At 42.0% G+C, this 22,950-nt stretch overlaps 1 protein-coding gene across 2 annotated transcripts in view; it reads right to left on the reverse strand.

Annotated features, from left to right (window-relative positions):
- Positions 1 to 22,950, reverse strand: part of LOC307135464 (uncharacterized protein) — a 59,051-nt gene that overhangs the window by 12,951 nt on the left and 23,150 nt on the right. The window contains exon 2 of one of the 2 annotated variants that reach the window (XM_079831943.1): positions 4,712 to 4,915. In XM_079831943.1, the coding sequence (XP_079688069.1) occupies positions 4,712 to 4,915 (204 nt within the window). Of the gene's footprint in view, positions 1 to 4,711; positions 4,916 to 19,109; positions 19,567 to 22,950 lie in introns of those variants that run through there. The other variant, XR_013817692.1, reaches the window with a different exon arrangement.

Below are 22,950 nucleotides of genomic sequence, written 5' to 3' on the forward strand. Positions count from 1 at the left end.
TTCACAAGCCTGGGAGCTGTAAATCCATCTAGTGGTAAACATGTGATATTGCATGATAATAATGCTCACTGCTTCCACCAGATGGCACCAATCTGATTTAAAAAAAATTCTATAGGCCTAGTCTCTACTTTAACCTGAAATACAGCATTAATAAAAAAAGAAATGTTTAAATTATATATAAAAAAATTCTATTATATTCAATGGGGGAAAATGGATCATAATTATTGCATAAATATTCATTATCATCATAAAATGACCTAAAAAATATATATATATATATATATATATATTATTGAACAAAAATACATTTAATTGATTTTACTGACAAAAAAAATAATAATAATTGATTTCAGGGGTCGGGTCCTTGTCCTGAGTGTGACTGGAAAACGAAGAACCTCAGAGGGTTAAGGAAATTTGTAATTCCTTGTGTCTGGATCAATTGATAAATTCACCAACTCGCCTAAATGGAAAGGATATGAGCAAATCATCCTTGATTGATGTGGTTTTAACAAATATACCCCATGTTTTCTCTGCAACAGGAATTTTTTGTAATGATATTAGCGATCACTGTGCAATCTCTTTTGAGAAATTTCACCTAGATTTATATTTAAACATCATTTTAAACAATTTAATGTACAAGCTTTTTTGAATGATGTGTATAATAGTAATTTACAGTTAGTTTCAATTTTACCGGATGTGGTTGATGCCTGGGAATATTTTAAATCTATTTTTCTAGAAATTTGTGATAAACATGCTCCTTTACGTAGGTTTAGGGTGAGTGGAAGAAATAACCCTTGGTTCAACGAATCCGTTTCTAAGCTTATTAAGCAAAGAAATGGGGCTTGGTCTAAAGCAAAGAAAACAAATAGTGATGAGGACTGGGCCCAATATAGATTATTACGGAATAAATGTACAAAATTGATAAAAAGTTCAAAAAGTCAGTATTATTTAAATCTGATTAAAAATAACATGAACGATACTTCTAAATTTTGGAAATTAACAAAATCTCTTGTAGGCTCAAATAAGACACTGTTCAGCAGGGGTACCACAGGGGTCCATACTAGGACCTCTACTTTTTAGTCTGTACTTGAATGATCTTCCAGATGTTTGTCTTGATGTATCTATTCAAATGTACGCAGACGATACTGTGATTTATGTACATGCTAAAACAACTGAACAGGTATCACAAAAATGTTCTGCTGTCATGACCAAAATCTCAGATTGGCTTAATCTGTGTTGTTTATCGTTAATTAGAAAGATGGAGGAGGTTATACCAGATATATTAGTAAATGGCAAAAGATTACAAATTGTATCGGATTTTAAATATCTTGGAGTTATTTTAGACACTCACTTAACATTTGAAAAGCATGTTAAAAAATAGTTTGTACAGTTCAGCTGCAAGAATCTTTCTGCACTCTTTAATCTTTCCTCACTTCTCTTACTGCATTTCTTCATGGTCCCAAGCAGGAAAATCTACTCTTAGACCTTTGCATAGTTTATACAAACGTGCTATAAAAGTGTTTGATAAGAAACCTGACAGACATCATCATTGTCTTATAATTCAAAATCATAATCTTTTTACCTTTAATAACTTTGTAGTATTTCACAACTGTAGTTTAATGTATAAAATTGTGAATGATCTTGCAGTTTAAGACCGACAAGAGCCTCATTAAGAGGTGACTGTGAAGCGCATTTTAGAAAAACAGATTTGGTCGATCAGCCTTTTCTGTAAAGGCTGTTAATAATTGGAATAGTTTACCAACTGATATTAGACAGTGTACTACCTTTGTCCAGTTTAAATTACATTTGAAAATATTTTTAAAGGCAAGTCAGGTTTGTGATCATTAATTATACAAGGTAAACGATTTTTGAATATGTTTTTTTATTTTATTTTTTTGTATTCTATTGTTTCTAATCTGTATGGTATTTTAATTGATAATTTGGTGTACTCCTGCCCAGGGACAACAGATGAAATTTAGCTTTGTAGCTAATTCTGGGGTAATATTGTATTGTCCATTGTCCCTGTCAAATAAAGAATAAATAAATAAATCTCAAACTGATCTTCCAAAAGTTTTAAAAATGATCCAAAGATTAATTACAGACACAGATATATTTAATAGTCATTCTAATTCAGTTAGTTCGATAACAGATTCTAGTAACTCATTGCTGAACAGGGAATTGACGAGCTGTCTCACTATAGTGATTCAGATTTATTTTCTTTACCCCTATATCACCCACCCAAGTTCATAAACTACTATCAAATTTAGGCTGTAAAAAAATCAGCTAGGTATGATAAAATTGAACCATTTTTTTTTAAGTGTCTGCAGACCTTATAGCCGAATCTATTGCATCGATTTCTAATCGGAGTCTATCAACTAATGTAATTCCTCAAGATTAGGGTTTCTTTTCCTCTGGAGCAAGAAAGCTAATTATACAGAGTACAATTTTATCTATTTTAGATTATGGAGATGTTATTTATATGCATGCTTCTTTATATTTATTGAAAAGGCTGGATGGTGTTTATCATTCTGCACTGCGTTTTATAACAAATGCTTGTTCACGTACTCATCACTGTTTGTTATACAATTATGTAGGTTGGTCGTCTTTATATCAAAGAAGGAAATCACATATGTTAATAAAATATTATTAGGTATGCTTCCAAATTACATTACTAGTCTTGTATGCCTATGTGGAAAGAACTATAGCACTAGATCATCTAATGGGATTAAATTAGTAGTGCCTAGGATACACTCGGAGCATGGACAATCATCTCTCTCTTATTATGCTCCATGGTTATGGAATTATTTTCAAGTTACTACCCCATTAGAAACAATTCCTTCTTTGAATATGTTCAAACATCTATTGCAGTGTAAAATGATTGAATCATGTTGCAGTTTTAATTAATTTGCTGTTTTTTGTTGAATGTTTTAGTGTGAAATTATTATTTTGTGAGGCGTGGCTCCTCAAACAAGTTCACAGAAAGGAAACCAGACGACAGAAAGCACATCTTGTTTTCTTTATTTTACAATAGCACAATGTAAGCAAACACTTTGCAATTTTGAGCGTTGTCCTACTCTTATTATCTGTATGGCCAGAATGACGGAGTATTGTAGGCCTGTTTCCTCTGCTCGTTCACTGCGCACACACAACATATTACAGCATTGCAAACTTATATCGCAGCCTGTTCAACATAAAATAATCAATCTAACGTATAAAAAAGTTACACAGCTCAGTTTAAATAGTCAGTAGTAGTGGTGTTTCCGCTGAACGTTTTCGCGTGTGAAGAGGAGGATTTTTTCCATCAATATTGGGACGCGAGTTCTACAAAGCCTATAATAAATAATGGTTTAGCTTTCAAATACATTGCGAATATGAATGAGAGATAAAAAATGAGATCTACAATATAAAATGAGAGTTACTCTTTAATTCAAGTGTTAGCCTACTCTCTTACTGCATTTAGATTAATGATCAGAGACGCTGGTTACTTTGAGTTTATCATTAAATGATTTCGTTTTGGTTTTATAGTTATAGCCTGGCCTACTTATATTTTTTTTAATTCTTGATCTGTTCTTACTCCGTGCCTTACTTATTCTGAATGCCGTTACATTTTAAGGATTTATTGTGGATTGAGGGGAACTAAAATAGCCTTTAGCTATGTTTGTAGTGTTTATAGTAGCTACATTTAACATTTTGCTTTATTTATCGGTATTATTTCTGAATGCAATCAAATGCGACTTACACGTAATTTAGCTTTTATTTTTCTCTCAAAAACACACATATATATATATATATATATATATATATATATATACACATACATATATATATATATATATATATATATATATATATATATATATATATATATATATATATATATATATATATATATATGTGAAGACTTCAGATGCAAAAGCCTCTAAGTCCATCTGACGTTTTTTTTATTAAAATAAGCATTTTTGTCAGGCTTCTATGTATCGGTTTCTACCCAAGTACCAGTACTTCTGAACGGGCTGAGGCTGGGATTTAGTGGGTTTGAAGTGAAAGTATTTTATGAACTTATACTTTATACGGAGAGCATTCACTCAGTATCATTATCTCATTTTTGAACTTATAGAGACTTTAGCATCTGAACTCTTTATATATATAATATTAGGGTGCATCAAAAACACAATTCTTGAATTTTGATATGGCTGGTGCTAAAAGTGTTCCAAAATATGTAGAAACAACACATGCAAAATATTTTTCACAATTTGGCTCTTGTCAAACTCTCAAACCATTTTTCCTGCTTCTAACACATCAACTTTGAGGACAAAATGTTCACTTGCTGCCTAATATATCCCACCCACTAACAGGTGATGAAGAGATAGTCAGTGTTATATGAATATATATTATTATTGTGTATCGTTTAAGTTTTTAAAGCATTTCATACGTGTTTCCATAGTCGGATAAATTACGCTTTAAGAACGGACACATCACACCGTAACATTGAGTTCACGAAATGCGGAAACTGAAATAAAACACTGAGTATAAGCTTTGCTTGTTATAATGAGAGGATCTGCGAGCGTGTAGACTTGAAGAAAGACACGTTTACTCCAACCAGCCGGACTGAGGACATTCACAAGACATTCTCCACAAATATCCTTCATTTCTGTAGAGATGCAGATCTGAATAAAGATCAAATGAGTTCAGCTTTGAGGATGAGACCAACCTGTGTGTTCCTCAGTTTCTTCATCTTTCAAACTGAATACATCTTCAATCTTCAGCTCTTCAGTCTCCTCTTTAATAAACTCAATCTTCAGCTCTTCATTCTCCTCTTTAATGAACTCAATCTTCACCTCTTCAGTCTCCTCTTTAATAAAGGCCATCTTTATAATAATAGTGTGACTCCAGGAGTTTTTCCAGTGTGTTTGTCCTGTTTAAGAGGAGAATAATAACAGAAAGAAAAGAGTGAGTCTCTATCAGCTCTAGTTCAGTATCAGCTCAGTCTCAGTAACACTCAAAACTAGCTCTACAAACTAATAATGAACACTATAGAGAGTTTAATTCTCTCTGCCCTGTAAAACTTTGAAGATGGTTTCTATCGCTTTAAACACTGTAAACGCTTAAAACACAAACCTTTCTTCAGCAGAATCACAACAGATGCGGAAGCGCGGCGCGGGCTTATGACGTCATACACAAAAACAAAATAAAAGTCCCGTTCACACACTCCAGGCTACATTCACAGAAGTGCACACACACACACACACACACACACACACACACACACACACACACACACACACACACACACACACACACACACACACACACACACACACAATACAAGAGATGACAGTAATTCAGAGTTGAATGTATTGGTGAAATACATATTTAAAGACATGTTGTCCAGTGATGTGCTGAAAATATTAGGAAACTAGTAAAGACTGAGAGACTTGTCTAAATTTATATAATATAAAATATATATTTATTTATTTATTTATGTGTGTGTGTGTGTGTGTGTGTGTGTGTGTGTGTGTGTGTGTGTGTGTGTGTGTGTGTGTGTGTGTGTGTGTGTGTGTGTGTGTGTGTGTGTGTGTGTGTCAGCACTGAAATACATAAAAATATCAGTGTTTTTTTCTCCTGATATTAATAATATATAGCTATAAAGTTACTTTGAGTGTAAAGATGCCTGAAAATAAGTGTACAATGTCTAACCAGAGTAAACAAACTTTGAAGTTAGCTTGATAAAGCTGGACCTGACATTTGGAAAAAGTTAATTTAGGGTTTGAAGTTTACAGTTTTTTACAAACGCTGTGACAATTTTTCAATACTTTAAACAAATTTCCTAAACTCTTAACGCACCAACACACAATTGGCAAACCGGTTAATTTCATCCTCTAAATCACACATTGTAAACTAAACTGCAACACTAGTTTTATGAACAATAGTATTAAAACCCAGGGGGCGCCAGGTTGATGCGATCATGATGGGACCAGTTCAACTGGAGATTTGAAATGACTGATAATAATCAGCAGCAGGTTAACTATGAGAAGGAAACGACATCAACAAACGGTAACATATTCAGCACGGGGTTTCAGCGGCTTGTGGAAATACACACACTCAGTTCATTCATGGGGTCACCAAACATGCAGGACTTCATTCACAGCAAACCTCAAAGTCATATAAATAAACATTGATCAATCAATTGACCTTATTTCAAATTACAACTGACCACGCACCCCGAAAGGAGTAAGAGTCCTTTTTATTGTTATAATAATGATTTTGGTTTTAAGTTCACTTGGAATTTATACTACATTGTTAAATGTCTATCATTCATGTTTTTAAAAAATATACATTTCAGAGACATCAGTAGCAGTTTTAGTATCAGTGATACAAGCCTTCATAAAAATATGCCATTACAACAAATATTTCAAATATATATAGTTGTTCCTACATTAATTTGGAGAGTAACTGTGAAATTATAACAATTGGACACAACTATAGATGTTTCTCCAGGAGGATGGGCTGTGGTCATGTGCCCTTGTGGAATTGTGTACAGCATAAAATGAGTCAGAGAGACTTTGCAGATATCCTCCTCTCATGGAAACACACACCCAATGTAGTCATCTATGATTTTAAAAGAGGACTGTCCACACACACACACACACACACACACACACACACACACACACACACACACACCAATCTTTGCTATCCTGAGACATTAACCTTCACGCCACACGAAGGTCGTCTAGCTGACCCAACAGACGGCAACATAAAGATGGCAAAGGAGGGAAAGCTGAAGATCTCTGCACTTGATTTTATTGATGTCTACATCTGTCATTATTGTATTGCACATTGAAAATACGCCCAATAGAAACGCATCAATTTCGCAAAAATTCCCATATATCGCAAAAACGTTTTTACGCTCGCATGAGGTGATTTTTCAGTAATTAGAAAAAGGACATTTTCGCAAAACTGCAATGGAAACAGTTTTTCGCATTGACAGGTCAGCTGGTCCGGTCACGCATTGCAGCCACAAATATGTAGTCATGTAATAAGTGCACTGTAAGTCGCTTTGGATAAAAGCGTCTGCCCAAATGCATAAATGTAAATGTAAATATCTTAACTATCTATAGGCCGACTGTAATTAAGACATATATTCAAGAAATGTGTTAAAACAGAAAGACGCTGTAGTTTCAGCCTTACTCAAAGGCAAAGGAAACAGCCCAGTTACGCACGTCAATCCATTCCCGACGAGAATATTTATTAAATATACAGTCAAATAGTTGATTAAACATAGATCAAAATTAAAATACAATTTATACAAAACAAAATTAATTTTAAAGAAAGACTTTCTAGAAAACCAAATTCAATGAAGTGCTCAGAATCCATGTCCCCAGACATATGCGTATGTGCCTTACTCATTCTGCTCACTTTTCATAATCAACATATGAAATAAAAAAATTATAATATTTAAACATAGCCTAACTATGAAACTAAATAGACAAAACTACTCACAATAACAACTCACAATACTCCGTCATGTTTAGCCATACAGATAAGCGCAAGATATAATTATAAACAGTAAACTGTCTACTTTTATTTGTGTACACTCACAATAACAGCAAAGGCCTTGGACTCAGGGAACAGATTATTCTGCACTCCAAACGCTGTACATTTCAAATATATATTTTGTTTATTAAACGCAAAGTTTTAAATTTCAAAAGCCCCAGCCAACATGTATATGTGGGCCCCACGTGGTTTATGCTTGGGCTACATGGGAACCAAGTGGGCATGGTCCAAAAATGGGCATCTTATATGGGGCCCACTCGGGTCAGCTAAGTAGGTCCCATATGGGAGAAAACTGGTGGGCTACCAATGTGGGTCCTAGCTGGGTCACAAATGGGAAATGAGTGCATGGGCTTAAAATGGGCAACACAAATGGGCCCCATATGGGTTTACCAAATGGGGTAGACATGGGCAAACACAATCAGTCCCATATAGGCTGCCTACATGGGCCCAAGATAGTACCCACATAGGTAACCTCTATATGGGTTCTGAATGGGGAAATACATATTTGGCCCGTTTGGGCAAACCATATGGCTCAGACATGGGCAAACAGAATCAGTCCCATATAGGCTGCCTACATGGACCCAAGGTAGAACCCATATAGGTAACCTCTATATGGGTTCTGAATGGGAAAATACATATTTAGCCCGCTTGGGAAAACCATATGGGACAGACATGGTGAACACAATCAGTCCCATATAGGCTGCCTACATGGGCCCAAGGTAGAACCCATATAGGTAACCTCTATATGGTTGCTGAATGGGGAAATACATATTTGGCCCGCTTGGGCAAACCATATGGGTCAGACATGGTGAACACAATCAGTCCCATATAGGCTGCCTACATGGACCCAAGGTAGAACCCATATAGGTAACCTCTATATGGTTGCTGAATGGGGAAATACATATTTGGCCCGTTTGGGCAAACCATATGGCTCAGACATGGGCAAACAGAATCAGTCCCATATAGGCTGCCTACATGGGCCCAAGGTAGAACCCACATAGGTAATCTCTATGTGGGTTCTGAATGGGCAAACTCATATTGGGCCCGCTTTGATAAACCATATGGGTGAGACATGGGCAAACACAAACAGTCCCATATAGGCTGCCTACATGGGCCCAAGGTAGTACCCACATAGGTAACCTCTATATGGGTTCTGAATGGGCAAACTCATATGGGGCCCGCTTTGAAAAACCATATGAGTAGGACACACAATCAGCTCCATATAGGCTGCCTACATGGGTCCAAGGTAGAACCCTGGTAGAGGTAAACTAGGTCAAACCCTGGTGGTGTCAGAAATGGCCTGGTACACATATTTTAGTGTCTGAAATTGGGCAAGAGACAGTCATTAACATTAAATATCAAATGTGTCAATTATAGTGCCTGATTTTGTGAGTTACAGCAAATGCTTATCTCCATACAGTTATTTTAAAATGTATACAAATTGTTCAAAATATTTTGATATGAAGAATATGAAAATGAAGAATGGGTTACAAAAGGCTACTTAAATCTATCAAAATAATGAGATTATAATGGCTGTTGCACATGGTTGTTGCTAGTTTTGATTTCTTCTACCTGGGTATATAATTCAGTATATAAATGATGAGGTATATTATCTTGAACATTGAAAGGTAAGGCTCATCAGTTCAAATGGTGAAATAGCCCAAGTAAAGAAAGATAGAATGTAAATTCATATTTTTGAAGGGAATCCAATGTAAATTACATTTTTTTTTATTCGCTTTGGTACTATTTTCACAAGTAAGGTGTACATTTTCAAAACTCTTAAAAATCCAAAAATCCAAACTGCTCACACTTGTAACACAGCTAGTCATTCTTTCAAAACCTGATCTCATGCTTTCATTCAGTTGCACATATTTTCAGCCCACATAATCATTGTTTCAAACACAAGATTATTATAATATGTTGGTTTAATCACCGAAACACAACAATATTATCTTCTTTCAGTTTAGTACTTTAAACAATCAGTTCATCCAACAGCGAACAATGCAAGATACTTGTTTCAAATCTCCCTCGTTGCTGAATTATTTACAGTAACACAGGCTACATATGCCTCATTAGAAAATACACTTACATTACCTAACTTGTGTCATTGAACCCATGATGTTTGTAATAGTATTCAGTGTGTTACCTGGTGTGATAAAGTTATGACACTGCCATGAGGTTCTGTGCTATATCAGAGTTTGCTGCCAATAAATGTTCTCACTGTATATGACTGAATCTACTGTATAGTTGAGCTTTATAAGGGTTACAGTTACAGTAATGTGACAGTCTCTACCATGGTAATCGGTTTACAGTATCACATGGCATACATACTGTAATGTAAAATGCTATATTTCATGCCATCTGTCTGATGTTACACCGTCATTGACTATTTCCACTCCCTTATACTCTATTCTGCTCTATTCACAAATTGCAAATATTTCGGTCCAATTAACTGTGAATTAAACATTTATAAAGATGAAACACTTATTTTGTATAGTGAAAAGGATAATTTGTGGTTTTGTGTATTGTATTCACACAATTGAAAATATGCTGAAATGTTTGAAAAAAACTTTTGATGATCTGTTGTGATATTAGCACTATGAGTTTTGAAAATGTACACCTTGCTTGTGAAAATAGTACCAAAGCGAATAAAAAACTGCAAGAAATCATACTTGCAGCAAACAAACTTTTTTAATAAAGCAAACGTTACATAACAAAGTGCAGTTTAATTTTCTTTTTCAATCCTAGTCAGCACTTTCCTTCAAAGTTTAAATATGGTTCAAATAATGTAAGTTGTTGTTTCAACGTTGACACAATGTTGATATAACATGTAGTGCTAAGCTGTTGAAAAAGGTTAACAAAAACCCTTATAAATCAATATACTTTTTTTTTTTACCAGATCTGTATGTTGACTCAATGTCATGTCTTCAAGAAATATATGCCTTTCAAATTATTATTTTGTTAGCATTTTATCTATTTCTTTCAAAACCATTCAAAAATCCAAATGTATATGTTAAAATATAGTTATTATAAGTATCAATAATAATAATGGATGTCATTTAAACCTGGAGAGCAGTGCAGCATAAACTTTTTGTGTGATTTTGTGTACAATTTTGTGTGTGAGGCTATAGTTTACCATGCAGTAATGTATTTTATTCATACTTTGTCATGAAAATACTATTCGACCAGCTAATCAAATAATACAGCCTACAAATAACACTAAACACATACATTTCTTTGAAAAATAAAATAATCTTTCCATTACCATGCTGAAACAATTGCTATTGGTTGTTTCACCTTGCTTCTTTGCATCATGATTGGTTAATCGTACTGTCATCTACGTAACTGGCCAATGACAACTGTGCGCGCCCTTTTACCGGTCGAGTTTCAAAATACGTGAGTTTGAATTGGTAACGAGTCGCGTGCTACTGCTCAGCAAGATTTCTGTCAGTCCCCGATTAATGTCTGTTAAGTTAATATTTTTTAACTAATTTGAGTTGTGGCATGTTAACGGAGAACAAAAGCTGGAATGAGAACACAGAGGAAGGGTCAGACTGGATCTGTGAGGTGCTGCAAACATATGCAATATCAGGTAAGAGAAAATGTTTCAGTCATAGTAAAGTTGTGTTGTGTGTTCATGTAACGTTACTTAATGTATGTATCCCAATATAATTTTAGATACACAGATAAATGAATAGCCTAAATAAATATATTTGTTTAAAAGGTATCCAATTAAAATAATCGGATGAGCGTGTTAATATATTAAATGGAATATTAAATATTGCAGATAAACAAATCTTGTGTTAACGGTGTTCATTAACTTAAATAAATGCTCTGTGTACACATGAGAGCTTTAGAAATGGGTAACAGACGTAACGTTACAACCTGCAGTGTCTGTGTAGTGCTTCATTAAAGATGTTGAAATGAGATGCTAATCGCGATTAGCGTATTTGCACGTATTTCAATGTTTCCTCTCATGTATCATAATGTTGTAACGTTAGTTTAAAACGAGGGACATTGGAATTAGTAAAGTGACTGATAAAACCATCATTTAGGAAACTCTATGTAGAACACAGCCAACTGCTAATGATAAGATGTCTGTTTATTTATTTTTGATCAAGCACTGGAAGAAGATCCAGAAACGAATCCATTTATTAACTGCAGTAAGATATTAGTCTGTTTTAACCATTGTTCCCTTTCAGTCGGTCACGTTCGACGTACGTCGGAACTGACCGACGAATTGGGATCTGATCTCAGAGACCAATCTACTTTGAGTGTATTAAAAACGAGCCAATGGAGATTGGCATGCGATCCACGCATTCCACGCACCGCCCCGCAGCGCGGGTATAAATAAGGAAGTGGAATGCTTGATCATTGCTTTCTACTTCGGAGCCGAACAGCGAATGTTTCCTGTTTCCTGTTTCTACGAAGAGTGTTTGACGAGTCTCGTGAGAGGATCTGCTTCCAGTGCGGGTGTGACAGCGCGTCAGCGAGTGCCGCTTCAGACGGAGATCAGCTGTTGGTTCGCTGGGCGTTTCCTATTTCTGAGTGCACACACAGGCTTGCACCTTTGTACTGTGTGGTGCCGCGGTCATCTCCCTGAGTGCTTCAGCACGTAAAAAGAGCAGTTTCCTTTCTAAAAGAGCAACACGGTTTGACCCTGCGTCTTTTTCAAGATGTCATTCAAACCGTGTGTTTCTGGATGCGGTCGATATCTGTCCCCAGCTGACGGTCACGTTCGTTGTCTCACGTGTTTGGGCGTTCAGCACGCTGAGGCTGCGTTCGTGAATGACTCATGTTCCCATTGCGGGAACATGACCATCGCAGTTTTACGGTCCAGACTCCATTACCTCGAAAGAGGCGGAGCACCATTGCGCATCCCCCGATCTAGTGGTCCTCCCGCTGCAAAGCAGAGGGCTGCTACTTTGGCTGATGGCCTTGGTGGGGACCTGAGGGTTACTGTGAGGGCTTCCCCGACGGGTCAAACGGCTCCTCGGGCCCCTCCCCCCTCCGCTGCGCCGGTGGAGCTTCCAGAAGAGCGCGCTGGCCTCCCCCGGGAGGTCCCAGGCGTTTCTTTTGGGGCTCCGGCTGAGGACATGCTGTCGATTGCAGCATCGGGGGACGAGCTAATGGGCTCTGAGGATGAAGATTCGGCTGCGCTGCCCCCTTCGGGTGTGACAGCGTTGCCCGAGTCCGACCCAGAGCTTACGGCTATGCTTTCCCGGGCCGCCGCGAGTGTCGGGCTCGAGTGGAACCCTCCACCATGTCCCGAACCCTCGCGGTTGGACGATTGGTTTCTCGGGACGGCCCGTGCTGGTTCTCAGCGCCCCGCCCCGGTTCCTTTCTTCCCGGAAGTGCATCAGGAGATCACGAAATCGTGGGTAGCGCCTTACAACGCTCGCTCACGGTCGACTGACTCCTCCGTCCTCACTACTCTCGATGGTGGTGCGGCTAAGGGCTACGTGGGAATCCCCCCAGTCGAGCGGTCTGTGGCGATGCAACTGTGTCCCAAGACCGCTGCGGACTGGCGGGGTGCCCCGCGTCTCCCCTCCCGGGCGTGTAAGTTCTCGTCCGGTCTCACGGGCAGGGCTTACACCGCCTGCGGGGAAGCCGCATCATCTTTGCATGCCATGGCGCTCCTGCAGGTCCACCAGGCCAAGGCGCTAAAGGAATTGCACGAGGGTAGTTCCGACCAGGGTGTTATGCAGGAACTGCGTGCGGCGACTGACCTCGCTCTCCGGGCGACGAAAGTCACTGCACGCTCCCTGGGTCGGGCGATGTCCACACTAGTGGTCCAGGAACGCCACCTGTGGCTGAACCTGGCAGACATGCGTGATTCCGACAAGGTCCGGTTTCTCAACGCCCCTGTCTGTCAGGCCGGCCTCTTCGGCGACGCCATCGAGAGCTTCGCCCAGCAGTTCTCGGTGGCCCAGAAGCAGACGGAGGCCATCAAAAACATCCTGCCACGACGACCCGCTGCTGCCTCCACCCAGTCGTCGTCGGCAGCACCTCCGCCTGCTCGTCGCCGAGGGCGTCCCCCTGCGTCCGCCTCCGCCCCTGCGAAACCCAAGCAGCAGCCTCCACCGGGAAAGCAGGGTGCCGGACGTAAGGGAGGCGCCCAACCCGCTCAGGGCTCCGCTAAACCAGCCGGCAAGCGCAAGGGGAAGCGGCCCTGAGACGGGCAGCCCAGGGAAGACGGGAGCTGCTCTGAGGGAGATGATGTCCGCATCCTTCTCCCACCCCCCGGAGGAGGACCGGGGGGCCCCGACTGGTGTTACATCTCTGCCGCTGGCTCTCCGGAGTCCAGCGGCACCCACATTCTCAATAAAAGAGCAGTTTCTATTTTCCCTGGGCCCCAAGAGGGCCAGGTTGGCAGTGTGCGACGCCCCCGGGCCTTGCCACTCCTTTCCTCCCCTCTCCCCCTCGCCAGGGGGCAGCAGTGTGGGCACCGAGAACGCCCCCGGGCCTTCTCACCCACACTCTGCCCCGCCCTGGAATATTCGGACAACACTCCGGGCCGCCTCCGGGCCTCCCGAGTCGGGTCTGTCTATTCCACTTCGCTGCCCCACCCCGGGTACGTCTGTGGTGCCGTTGGTCCCGCTTGTACGGTCTCTGGGGGCTTGGCTTCAGCTCCCCAGGCCGTCTCGCTGGCTCATCCGTACCATCAGACTCGGCTACGCGATTCAGTTCGCTCGCCGGCCTCCCAAGTACAGGGGCATCCTCTTCACCTCCGTGCGGAGCAGCGATGCCCAGGTCTTGCGGTCAGAGATCGATGTCCTGCTGGCGAAGGACGCGATCGAGCCGGTTCCTCCAGCCGATATGAAGGCGGGGTTCTACAGCCCCTACTTCATTGTACCCAAGAAAGGGGGTGGGTTACGGCCAATCTTGGACCTGCGTATCCTGAATCGGGCCCTGCACAAGCTCCCGTTCCGGATGCTAACGCAGAAACGCATTTTCGAATGCATCCGTCCCCAAGATTGGTTTGCAGCGATCGACCTGAAGGACGCGTACTTTCATGTCTCTATCCTTCCTCGACACAGACCGTTCCTACGTTTTGCGTTCGAGGGGAAGGCATATCAGTACAAAGTCTTGCCCTTCGGGCTGTCCCTGTCGCCTCGCGTCTTCACGAAAGTCGCAGAGGCAGCCATTGTTCCGCTCAGAGAACGCGGCGTTCGCGTCCTCAACTATCTCGACGACTGGCTTATACTCGCCCAGTCTCGGGAGCAGTTGTGCGAACACAGGGACATGGTGCTCAGTCACCTCAGCCTGTTGGGCCTTCGGGTCAACCGAGAGAAGAGCAAACTCTGTCCCGCACAGAGGATCTCTTATCTCGGTATGGAGCTGGATTCGGTCAGCCAGACTGCGCGCCTCACGGAAGAGCGGGTCCGGTCGGTGTTGAACTGCTTGAATTCGTTCAAGAACAGGACGGCGGTCCCACTGAAATTTTTTCAGAGGCTCCTGGGGCATATGGCATCTGCAGCCGCGGTAACGCCGCTCGGATTGCTTCATATGAGACCGCTTCAACACTGGCTCCATGGCTGAGTCCCGAGGTGGGCGTGGCAGAGCGGCCAGTACCGGGTCCCAGTGACTCCTTACTGCCGCCAAACTTTCAGCCCATGGTCCGACGCTTCGTTTCTCCGGGCCGGAGTGCCCTTAGAACAAGTGTCCAGGCATGCTGTGCTCTTCACGGATGCCTCCTCCACGGGCTGGGGGGCCACGTACAACGGGCATGCAGTTTCAGGTCTGTGGACGGGACCTCAATTGCATTGGCATATCAATTGCCTCGAGTTGTTAGCGGTACACTTGGCACTGCGCCGCCTCAAGGGGCCGCTACGTGGCAAGCATGTACTGGTCCGTACGGACAGCACTGCGGCCGTTGCGTACATCAACCGTCAGGGTGGTCTACGCTCCCGTTGCATGTTCCAACTCGCCCGCCACCTCCTCCTTTGGAGTCAGAAGCATCTGAGGTCGCTTCGTGCCATTCACATCCCAGGTGCGCTGAACCAGACAGCCGACGAGCTCTCTCGCCAGTCGACACCTCCGGGGGAGTGGCGACTCCATCCCCAGGCGGTCCAGCTGATATGGGACCTCTTCGGAGCCGCACAGGTAGACCTGTTTGCCTCTCCGGACTCGACCCATTGCCAGTGGTACTATTCCCTGACCGGGGGCACCCTCGGCACGGATGCACTGGCGCACAGCTGGCCCCGGGACCTGCGCAAATATGCGTTTCCCCCAGTGAGCCTTCTTGCACAGACCCTGTGCAAGGTCAGGGAGGACGAGGAGCAGGTCTTGTTAGTTGCGCCCTACTGGCCCAACCGGACCTGGTTCCCAGAACTAACTCTCCTCGCGACAGCCCCTCCTTGGCCGATCCCCCTGAGGAGGGACCTTCTTTCTCAGGGACGGGGCACTCTATGGCACCCGCGTCCAGACCTCTGGAAACTCCATGTCTGGTCCCTGGACGGGACGCGGAGGTTCTAGGTGGTCTACCACAGGCAGTGGTGGACACCATCTCTTCTGCTAGAGCCCCCTCTACGAGGCGCCTCTACGCTTTGAAGTGGAACCTGTTCGTTGAATGGTGTTCTTCCCACCGGGAAGACCCCCGAAGGTGTTCGGTTAGTGTCGTGCTTTCTTTCCTGCAAGATGGGCTGGAGCGAAGGCTGTCTCCCTCCACCCTCAAAGTGTACGTCGCAGCAATAGCGGCGTATCACGACGCAGTCGAAGGTAAGTCCGTAGGAAAGTACGACTTAATCGTCAGGTTCCTCAGAGGTGCGAGGAGGCTAAACCCTCCTCGTCCAAACTCGTTACCCTCTTGGGACTTAGCTCTAGTGCTAAGAGCACTTCAGAGCCCTCCCTTTGAACCTTTGCAGTCTGTGGAGCTTAAAATCCTGTCAATGAAGACAGTGCTTCTGACGGCATTGGCCTCCATCAAGAGGGTAGGGGACCTGCATGCACTTTCGGTCAACGAATCGTGCCTAGAATTCGGGCCGGCCAACTCTCACGTTGTCCTGAGACCCCGGCCTGGATACGTGTCCAAGGTTCCTACCACTCCCTTCCGGGACCAGGTAGTGAACCTGCAAGCGCTGCCTTCGGAGGAGGCAGACCCAGCCCAGGCTTTGTTATGTCCCGTCCGCGCTCTCCGCGCTTACGTCGACCGGACTCAAAGCTTTCGGACCTCAGAGCAACTCTTCGTCTGTTACGGAGGCCAGCAGAAGGGAAAGGCTGTCTCCAAGCAGAGGTTGGCCCACTGGATAGTGGATGCTATAGTCTTGGCTTACCAGTCCCAAGACGTGCCTTGCCCGTTCGGGTTGCGAGCACACTCAACAAGGAGTGTTGCTTTTTCCTGGGCGCTGGCTCAAGGCGCCTCGCTGACAGATATATGTAGAGCTGCGGGCTGGGCGACACCTAACACGTTCGCTAGATTCTATAGCCTCCGTGTAGAGCCGGTATCTTCCCGCATCCTCGCCCCCAGTGGCCAGTAGCGCTAAGTGCCCGTTCTAGTGTCGGCTTGCAACGCCACTCCCGCCCTCTGGGCCGGATACGTGTGTTTATTTTCTCCAGTTGTGTTCCCCGGAAACGGCTAACCCTGTCGAGCTCCTCCGTCACCCCTGCGGTGCCAGACGTTGCGGCCGTCTGGCGCCAGGCCTGCACCCGTATGCTTGTGAAACGTGTGTGTAGGCTGGGTTCCATATGTAGCGGTCCCCTCACGGCTACCCCATATGTGTATTCTTCCACGGTACCAGCTACCCTACTCGGCTAGCCCCGTGTCTTTCCCTTGACAGAGCCCGCTCTGTCGTCTCTGGGCGTGTTCTTTCCCCCCTGGGACCAGGCTGGAACCACCCCAGAGACTGCCATATGTTGCACTACCCTGCCAGGTTAGTCCTTATGTGTATTCTGCCACCTAGCCTTCTACTGAAGGACGTGGCTCCGCAGCGTACCATCTCCCGAGACGGGCACGCTTTCCCAGCGTTATCCAATAGTCACACTGAGTGGGTCTTGCAGAAACAGCAGTGACTGACCTCCCTGCTTGGAGCCCTGACTTCCGTACCATCTAAGACGGTCCAGTGCGCTCAAGCAGGGCGCTGGAAGGGCCAGCGCCCTGGCGTTTTGGTAGGGATCCCAATTCGTCGGTCAGTTCCGACGTACGTCGAACGTGACCGACTGAAAGGGAACGTCTCGGTTACGTATGTAACCCTCGTTCCCTGAAGGAGGGAACGGAGACGTACGTCCCGTCGCCAGGTGCTGTGCTTCCGCTAGGGGGCCGAGTCACTAGTTCGGCTCCTCAACAGAAAAAAGCAATGATCAAGCATTCCACTTCCTTATTTATACCCGCGCTGCAGGGCGGTGCGTGGAATGCGTGGATCGCATGCCAATCTCCATTGGCTCGTTTTTAATACACTCGAAGTAGATTGGTCTCTGAGATCAGATCCCAATTCGTCGGTTAGTTCCGACGTACGTCTCCGTTCCCTCCTTCAGGGAACGAGGGTTACATACGTAACCGAGACGTTTCTAAACCTTACATTGGGATTAATGTAGTTAAAAGTTATTTTCATCATCAAAATTACATTTGTAAGACATTTCCTTTTCCTCCACTAGTGATAATAAATCTGAGTAACTTTTGTCTTTTCTTCCTCTGAAGTGACATAAAGAAAGAAGAACTTGTCACCATCATCAGTCCTTTATTTAATTCACTGGAGAACATCAAGGGAAAGACCCTCATGACTCTGAGAGATGTCATGACAGGAAAAATGCGGCTGCAGGTAAATTTATTAGATTGTTTGATATCTGTGTGCCATTTGGCTTTTTTAAAGCTACAATTTTGTTTACCTTGTTATGATACATCTAGGAAAAGAGACCGTTGTTGTGAATCCAATGTAATTTGGGTATTTCATTTTTTTTATATATGAATATAAATATGTTTAACATTTTAATTGTATACAAACTAAGTCTCAAAGTTCACCATTTGTTCATGTTGTCTGAATGTTTTATAATGGCAAATGTTGTTAGAATTTCAATACATTTTGTTGTATTTTTCAATACATTTTTTTTAAGGACTTGTCAGCCGACCCCACCCCAGATTGACCGAGGATTCAGCTGATTAATGGCGATTTGTCAAGTCAAGTCAAGTCAACTTTATTTATATAGCGCTTTTAACAATGTAGATTGTTTCAAAGCAGCTTTACAATGTTAAACAGGAAAATAATGCAGCATAATTTTATTCAGCTGTATAGCCATTCTGAAAAAAAAAAACGCTGATGTCATCAGTTCATTTCAATTATCATACAGTGACAGTGTGGGCTTTAGATCAATAATTCGATCAGTAATTTAGTTTAAATGGTTAATTTAGTTCATTAATTAGATTTATTTCAATGTTTAGTTGAAAAATTGAGTGTCCCCAACTGAGCATGCCAAGCCAGAGGCAACAGTGGCAAGGAAACCAAAACCCCATTAGGTGACCTAATGGAGAAAAATAAACCTTGGGAGAAACCAGGCTCAGTCGGGTGCCAGTTCTCCTCTGGCCAATTAACAAACAGCGTATTATTATTATTATTTTGGCAGCTTTACAGCTCAGAGGTCATAATAGATCAGAATATTCGAGGGACCGGGGGCAACATGCTGGAGACGGGTTTATTGAGGATGATGTTGATTAAATAATTATTAAAGTGCAATATTCGAATGATCGGAGGCAACACGCTGGAGACGGGTTTATTGAGGATGATGTTGATTAAATAATTATTAAAGTGCAATATTCGAATGATCGGAGGCAACACGCTGGAGACGGGTTTATTGAGGATGACATATCGATTTAAGTATTATTTAATTGTAATATTCGAACAATCTGAGTCAACACGCCGGAGATGGGTTTATTGAGATGCCGTGTCGATGAGGCAGTTGCAGGGGGAGTCTAATCACGGTCTCTGCAGACACTTCGGTGTCCTGTGTTGGTCTTCTCTGGGCGCAGGTCCACCATCTGAACTGGATACGGCCCGGATCCGGCTGACTGCAGTAAACCTCGGGATAGAACAGAGAGACTATCATTAGCGTAGATGCCATTCTTCTGATGATGTAACGAGTACATCAGGTGTTATGGGAAGTGTTCCCGGTTCTGGCTGACCTAGTTAATGCAGCCTAACAATCATTTCATTGAAAAAGTGTTTTATGTGTATGCCACAGTAAAGAGATGTGTTTTTAGTCTAGATTTAAACTGACAGAGTGTGTCTGCTTCCCGAACAATGTTAGGAAGACTGTTCCAGAGTTTTGGAGCTAAATAGGAAAAGGATCGACCGCCTGCAGTTGATTTGGATATTCTCGGTATGATCAACTGGCCAGAATTTTGAGACCGCAGTAGACGTGATGGAGTATAATATGTTAAGAGCTCGCTCAAGTATTGGGGAGCTAAACCATTTAGTGCTTTGTAAGTAATAAGTAAGATTTTAAAATTTATGCGATGTTTAATAGGCAGCCAGTGCAGTGTTGACAGAACTGGGCTAATATGGTCATACTTCCTGGTTCTAGTAAGAACTCGAGCTGCTGCGTTTTGGACCAGCTGGAGTTTATTTATTAAGCGAGCAGGGCAACCACCCAGTAGAGCATTACAATAATCTAACCTTGAGGTCATGAACGCATGAACTAACTGTTCAGCATTTTGCATTGAGAGCATGTGCCGTAATTTAGATATATTTTTAAGATGGTAGAAAGCAGTTTTACAGATGCTAGAAACGTGGCTTTCAAACGAAAGATTGGTATCAAAGAGCACACCCAGGTTCCTCACTGACGACGAGGACTTGACAGAACAGCCATCAAGTGTTAGACAGTATTCTAGGTTACTACTTGTGGAGCTTTTTTGTCCAATAATTAAAAATTCAGTTTTTTCTGAATTGAGTTGCAGGAAATTACCAGTCATCCAATGTTTTATATCAGCTATGCATTCCGTTAATCTTGTGAATTGGTAAGTTTCTTCAGGGCGTGAAGAAATATAGAGCTGAGTATCGTCAGCATAACAATGAAAACTAACGCCATGCTTCCTAATGATATCTCCCAGTGGTAGCATGTACAGGGTGAAGAGTAGCGGTCCTAGCACCGAGCCTTGTGGTACTCCATACTGAACTTGCGATCGGTGTGACATATCTTCATTTACTACTACAAACTGATAACGGTCGCATAGGTATGATTTAAACCATGATAAAGCAGTTCCACTAATACCTACATTATTTTCGAGTCTATTCAAAAGAATGTTATGGTCGATAGTATCAAATGCAGCGCTAAGATCGAGTAACACTAATAGAGAGATACAGCCACGATCGGATTATAAGAGTAAATCATTTGTAACTCTGATGAGAGCAGTCTCAGTGCTATGATACGGTCTAAATCCTGACTGGAAATCCTCACAGATACCATTTCTTTCTAAAAAGGAACATAATTGTGAAGACACTGCCTTTTCAAGTATTTTTGACAGGAAGGGTAGATTTGAGATTGGTCTATAATTGACTAATTCTGTAGGATCAAGTTGTGTTTTTTTAATAAGTGGTTTAATAATAGCCAACTTAAAAGTTTTCGGTACATATCCTAATGACAAAGATGAATTAATTATATTAAGAAGAGGATCTATGACCTCTGGTAGCATCTCTTTTAATAGCCTAGTCGGTATAGGGTCGAGCATACATGTTGTCGATTTTGATGATTTAACGAGTTTAGCCAATTCTTCTTCTCCTATAGCAGTGAATGAGTGTAATTTTTCCTCAGTGACACTACAATGCTCTGTCTGATGTGATACTGTAGTAGACGGCTGCATGGTTAAATTTTTTTTCCTAATATTATCAATCTTATATGTGAAGAAGTTCATAAAGTCATTACTGCTGTGCTGTTTACAATCATCAGAAGTTGAAGCTTTATTTTTGGTTAATTTAACTACTGTATCGAATAAATACCTTGGGTTGTGTTTGTTTTCTTCCAAGAGAGTTGAGAAATAAGCAGATCTAGCAGTTTTTACGGCCTTTCTGTATGTGATCATGTGCTCTTTCCACGAATTACGAAATACCTCTAATTTTGTTTTCTTCCAGCTGCGCTCCATTTTTCTGGCTGCTGTTTTAAGGGCCCGGGTGTGCTCGTTGTACCACGGCGTTGGACTATCTTCTTTAATCTTCTTTAAGCGCAGAGGAGCAACTGTGTCTAAAGTACTGGAAAAGAGAGAGTCAATAGTTTCTGTTGCAACATCGAGTTCTTCTATACTATCTGGGATGCTGAGCAGATGATACTGATGAGGAAGATTATTTAAAAAGCAATCTTTAGTAGCGGCAGTGATTGTCCTGCCATTTTTGAAGCGAGGGGGCGGCTTTGCAACCTTAGCTAAATTAAGTATACATGATACTAAGTAATGATCTGAGATGTCATCGCTCTGCTGCAGAATTTCAACGGTATCAACATTTATTCCATGTGACAATATTAGGTCTAAAGTATGATTATGGCGATGAGTGGCTCCTGACACGTGTTGCCTAACTCCAATAGAGTTTAGTGTGTCTTTAAATGCTAATCCCAATACGTCTTTTCCGTTGTCTACATGGATATTAAAATCACCAACAATTAGTACTTTATCTACGGCCAGTACTAACTCTGATAGAAAATCAGCAAATTCTTTGATAAAGTCTGTATTATGCCCCGGTGGCCTGTATACAGTAGCTAACACAAATGTTAAACGGGTTTTATCATGTACACTACATAGCGTTACATAAAGCACCAAAACTTCGAAGGAATTATATTTGAAACTAGACTTCTGAGTAATACTGAAGATATTATTATAAATTACAGCAACCCCTCCCCCTTTACCTTTCAGACGCGGCTCATGTTTATAACAATAATCTTAGGGGGTGGACTCATTTAAAGTAATGTAGTCGTCAGGTTTTAGCCAGGTTTCTGTCAAACAGAGTACATCTAGATTATTATCTGTAATAATATCATTAACAATAAGCGCTTTTGGGGAAAGGGATCTAATATTCAGCAACCCAAGCTTAATACATTTTTCATCTGTATTATATCTTTTGTTTATTTGTTGGACATCAATTAAATTTTTACTGTTGAATGGTTTTAATGTTTTTTTGTATTTACTAATTCGGGGAACAGACACAGTCTCTATATGATAATATCTAGGTGAAAGAGTCTCTATGTGCTGGGATTTATGGAGGATTTGGTGGAGGATTGTTCTTCTCCTGCTACACTGCATGGAGCACTGCTGCACTATCACTTCTGGTATGGAATGGATTCATTAACCTTTTGTGATATGTGAGGTGTTTTGATTTTACTTAATTTAATTAAAGGAACACTCCACCGTTTTTAGAAATAGGGCTTATTCAACATCTTTCCTACATTTAGATATGTGGGCAAATGCATTTTTGTCTCAGT

The sequence above is a fragment of the Gobio gobio genome (assembly GCF_949357685.1).
Source record: "Gobio gobio genome assembly, chromosome: 1".
Taxonomy (NCBI): domain Eukaryota; kingdom Metazoa; phylum Chordata; class Actinopteri; order Cypriniformes; family Gobionidae; genus Gobio; species Gobio gobio.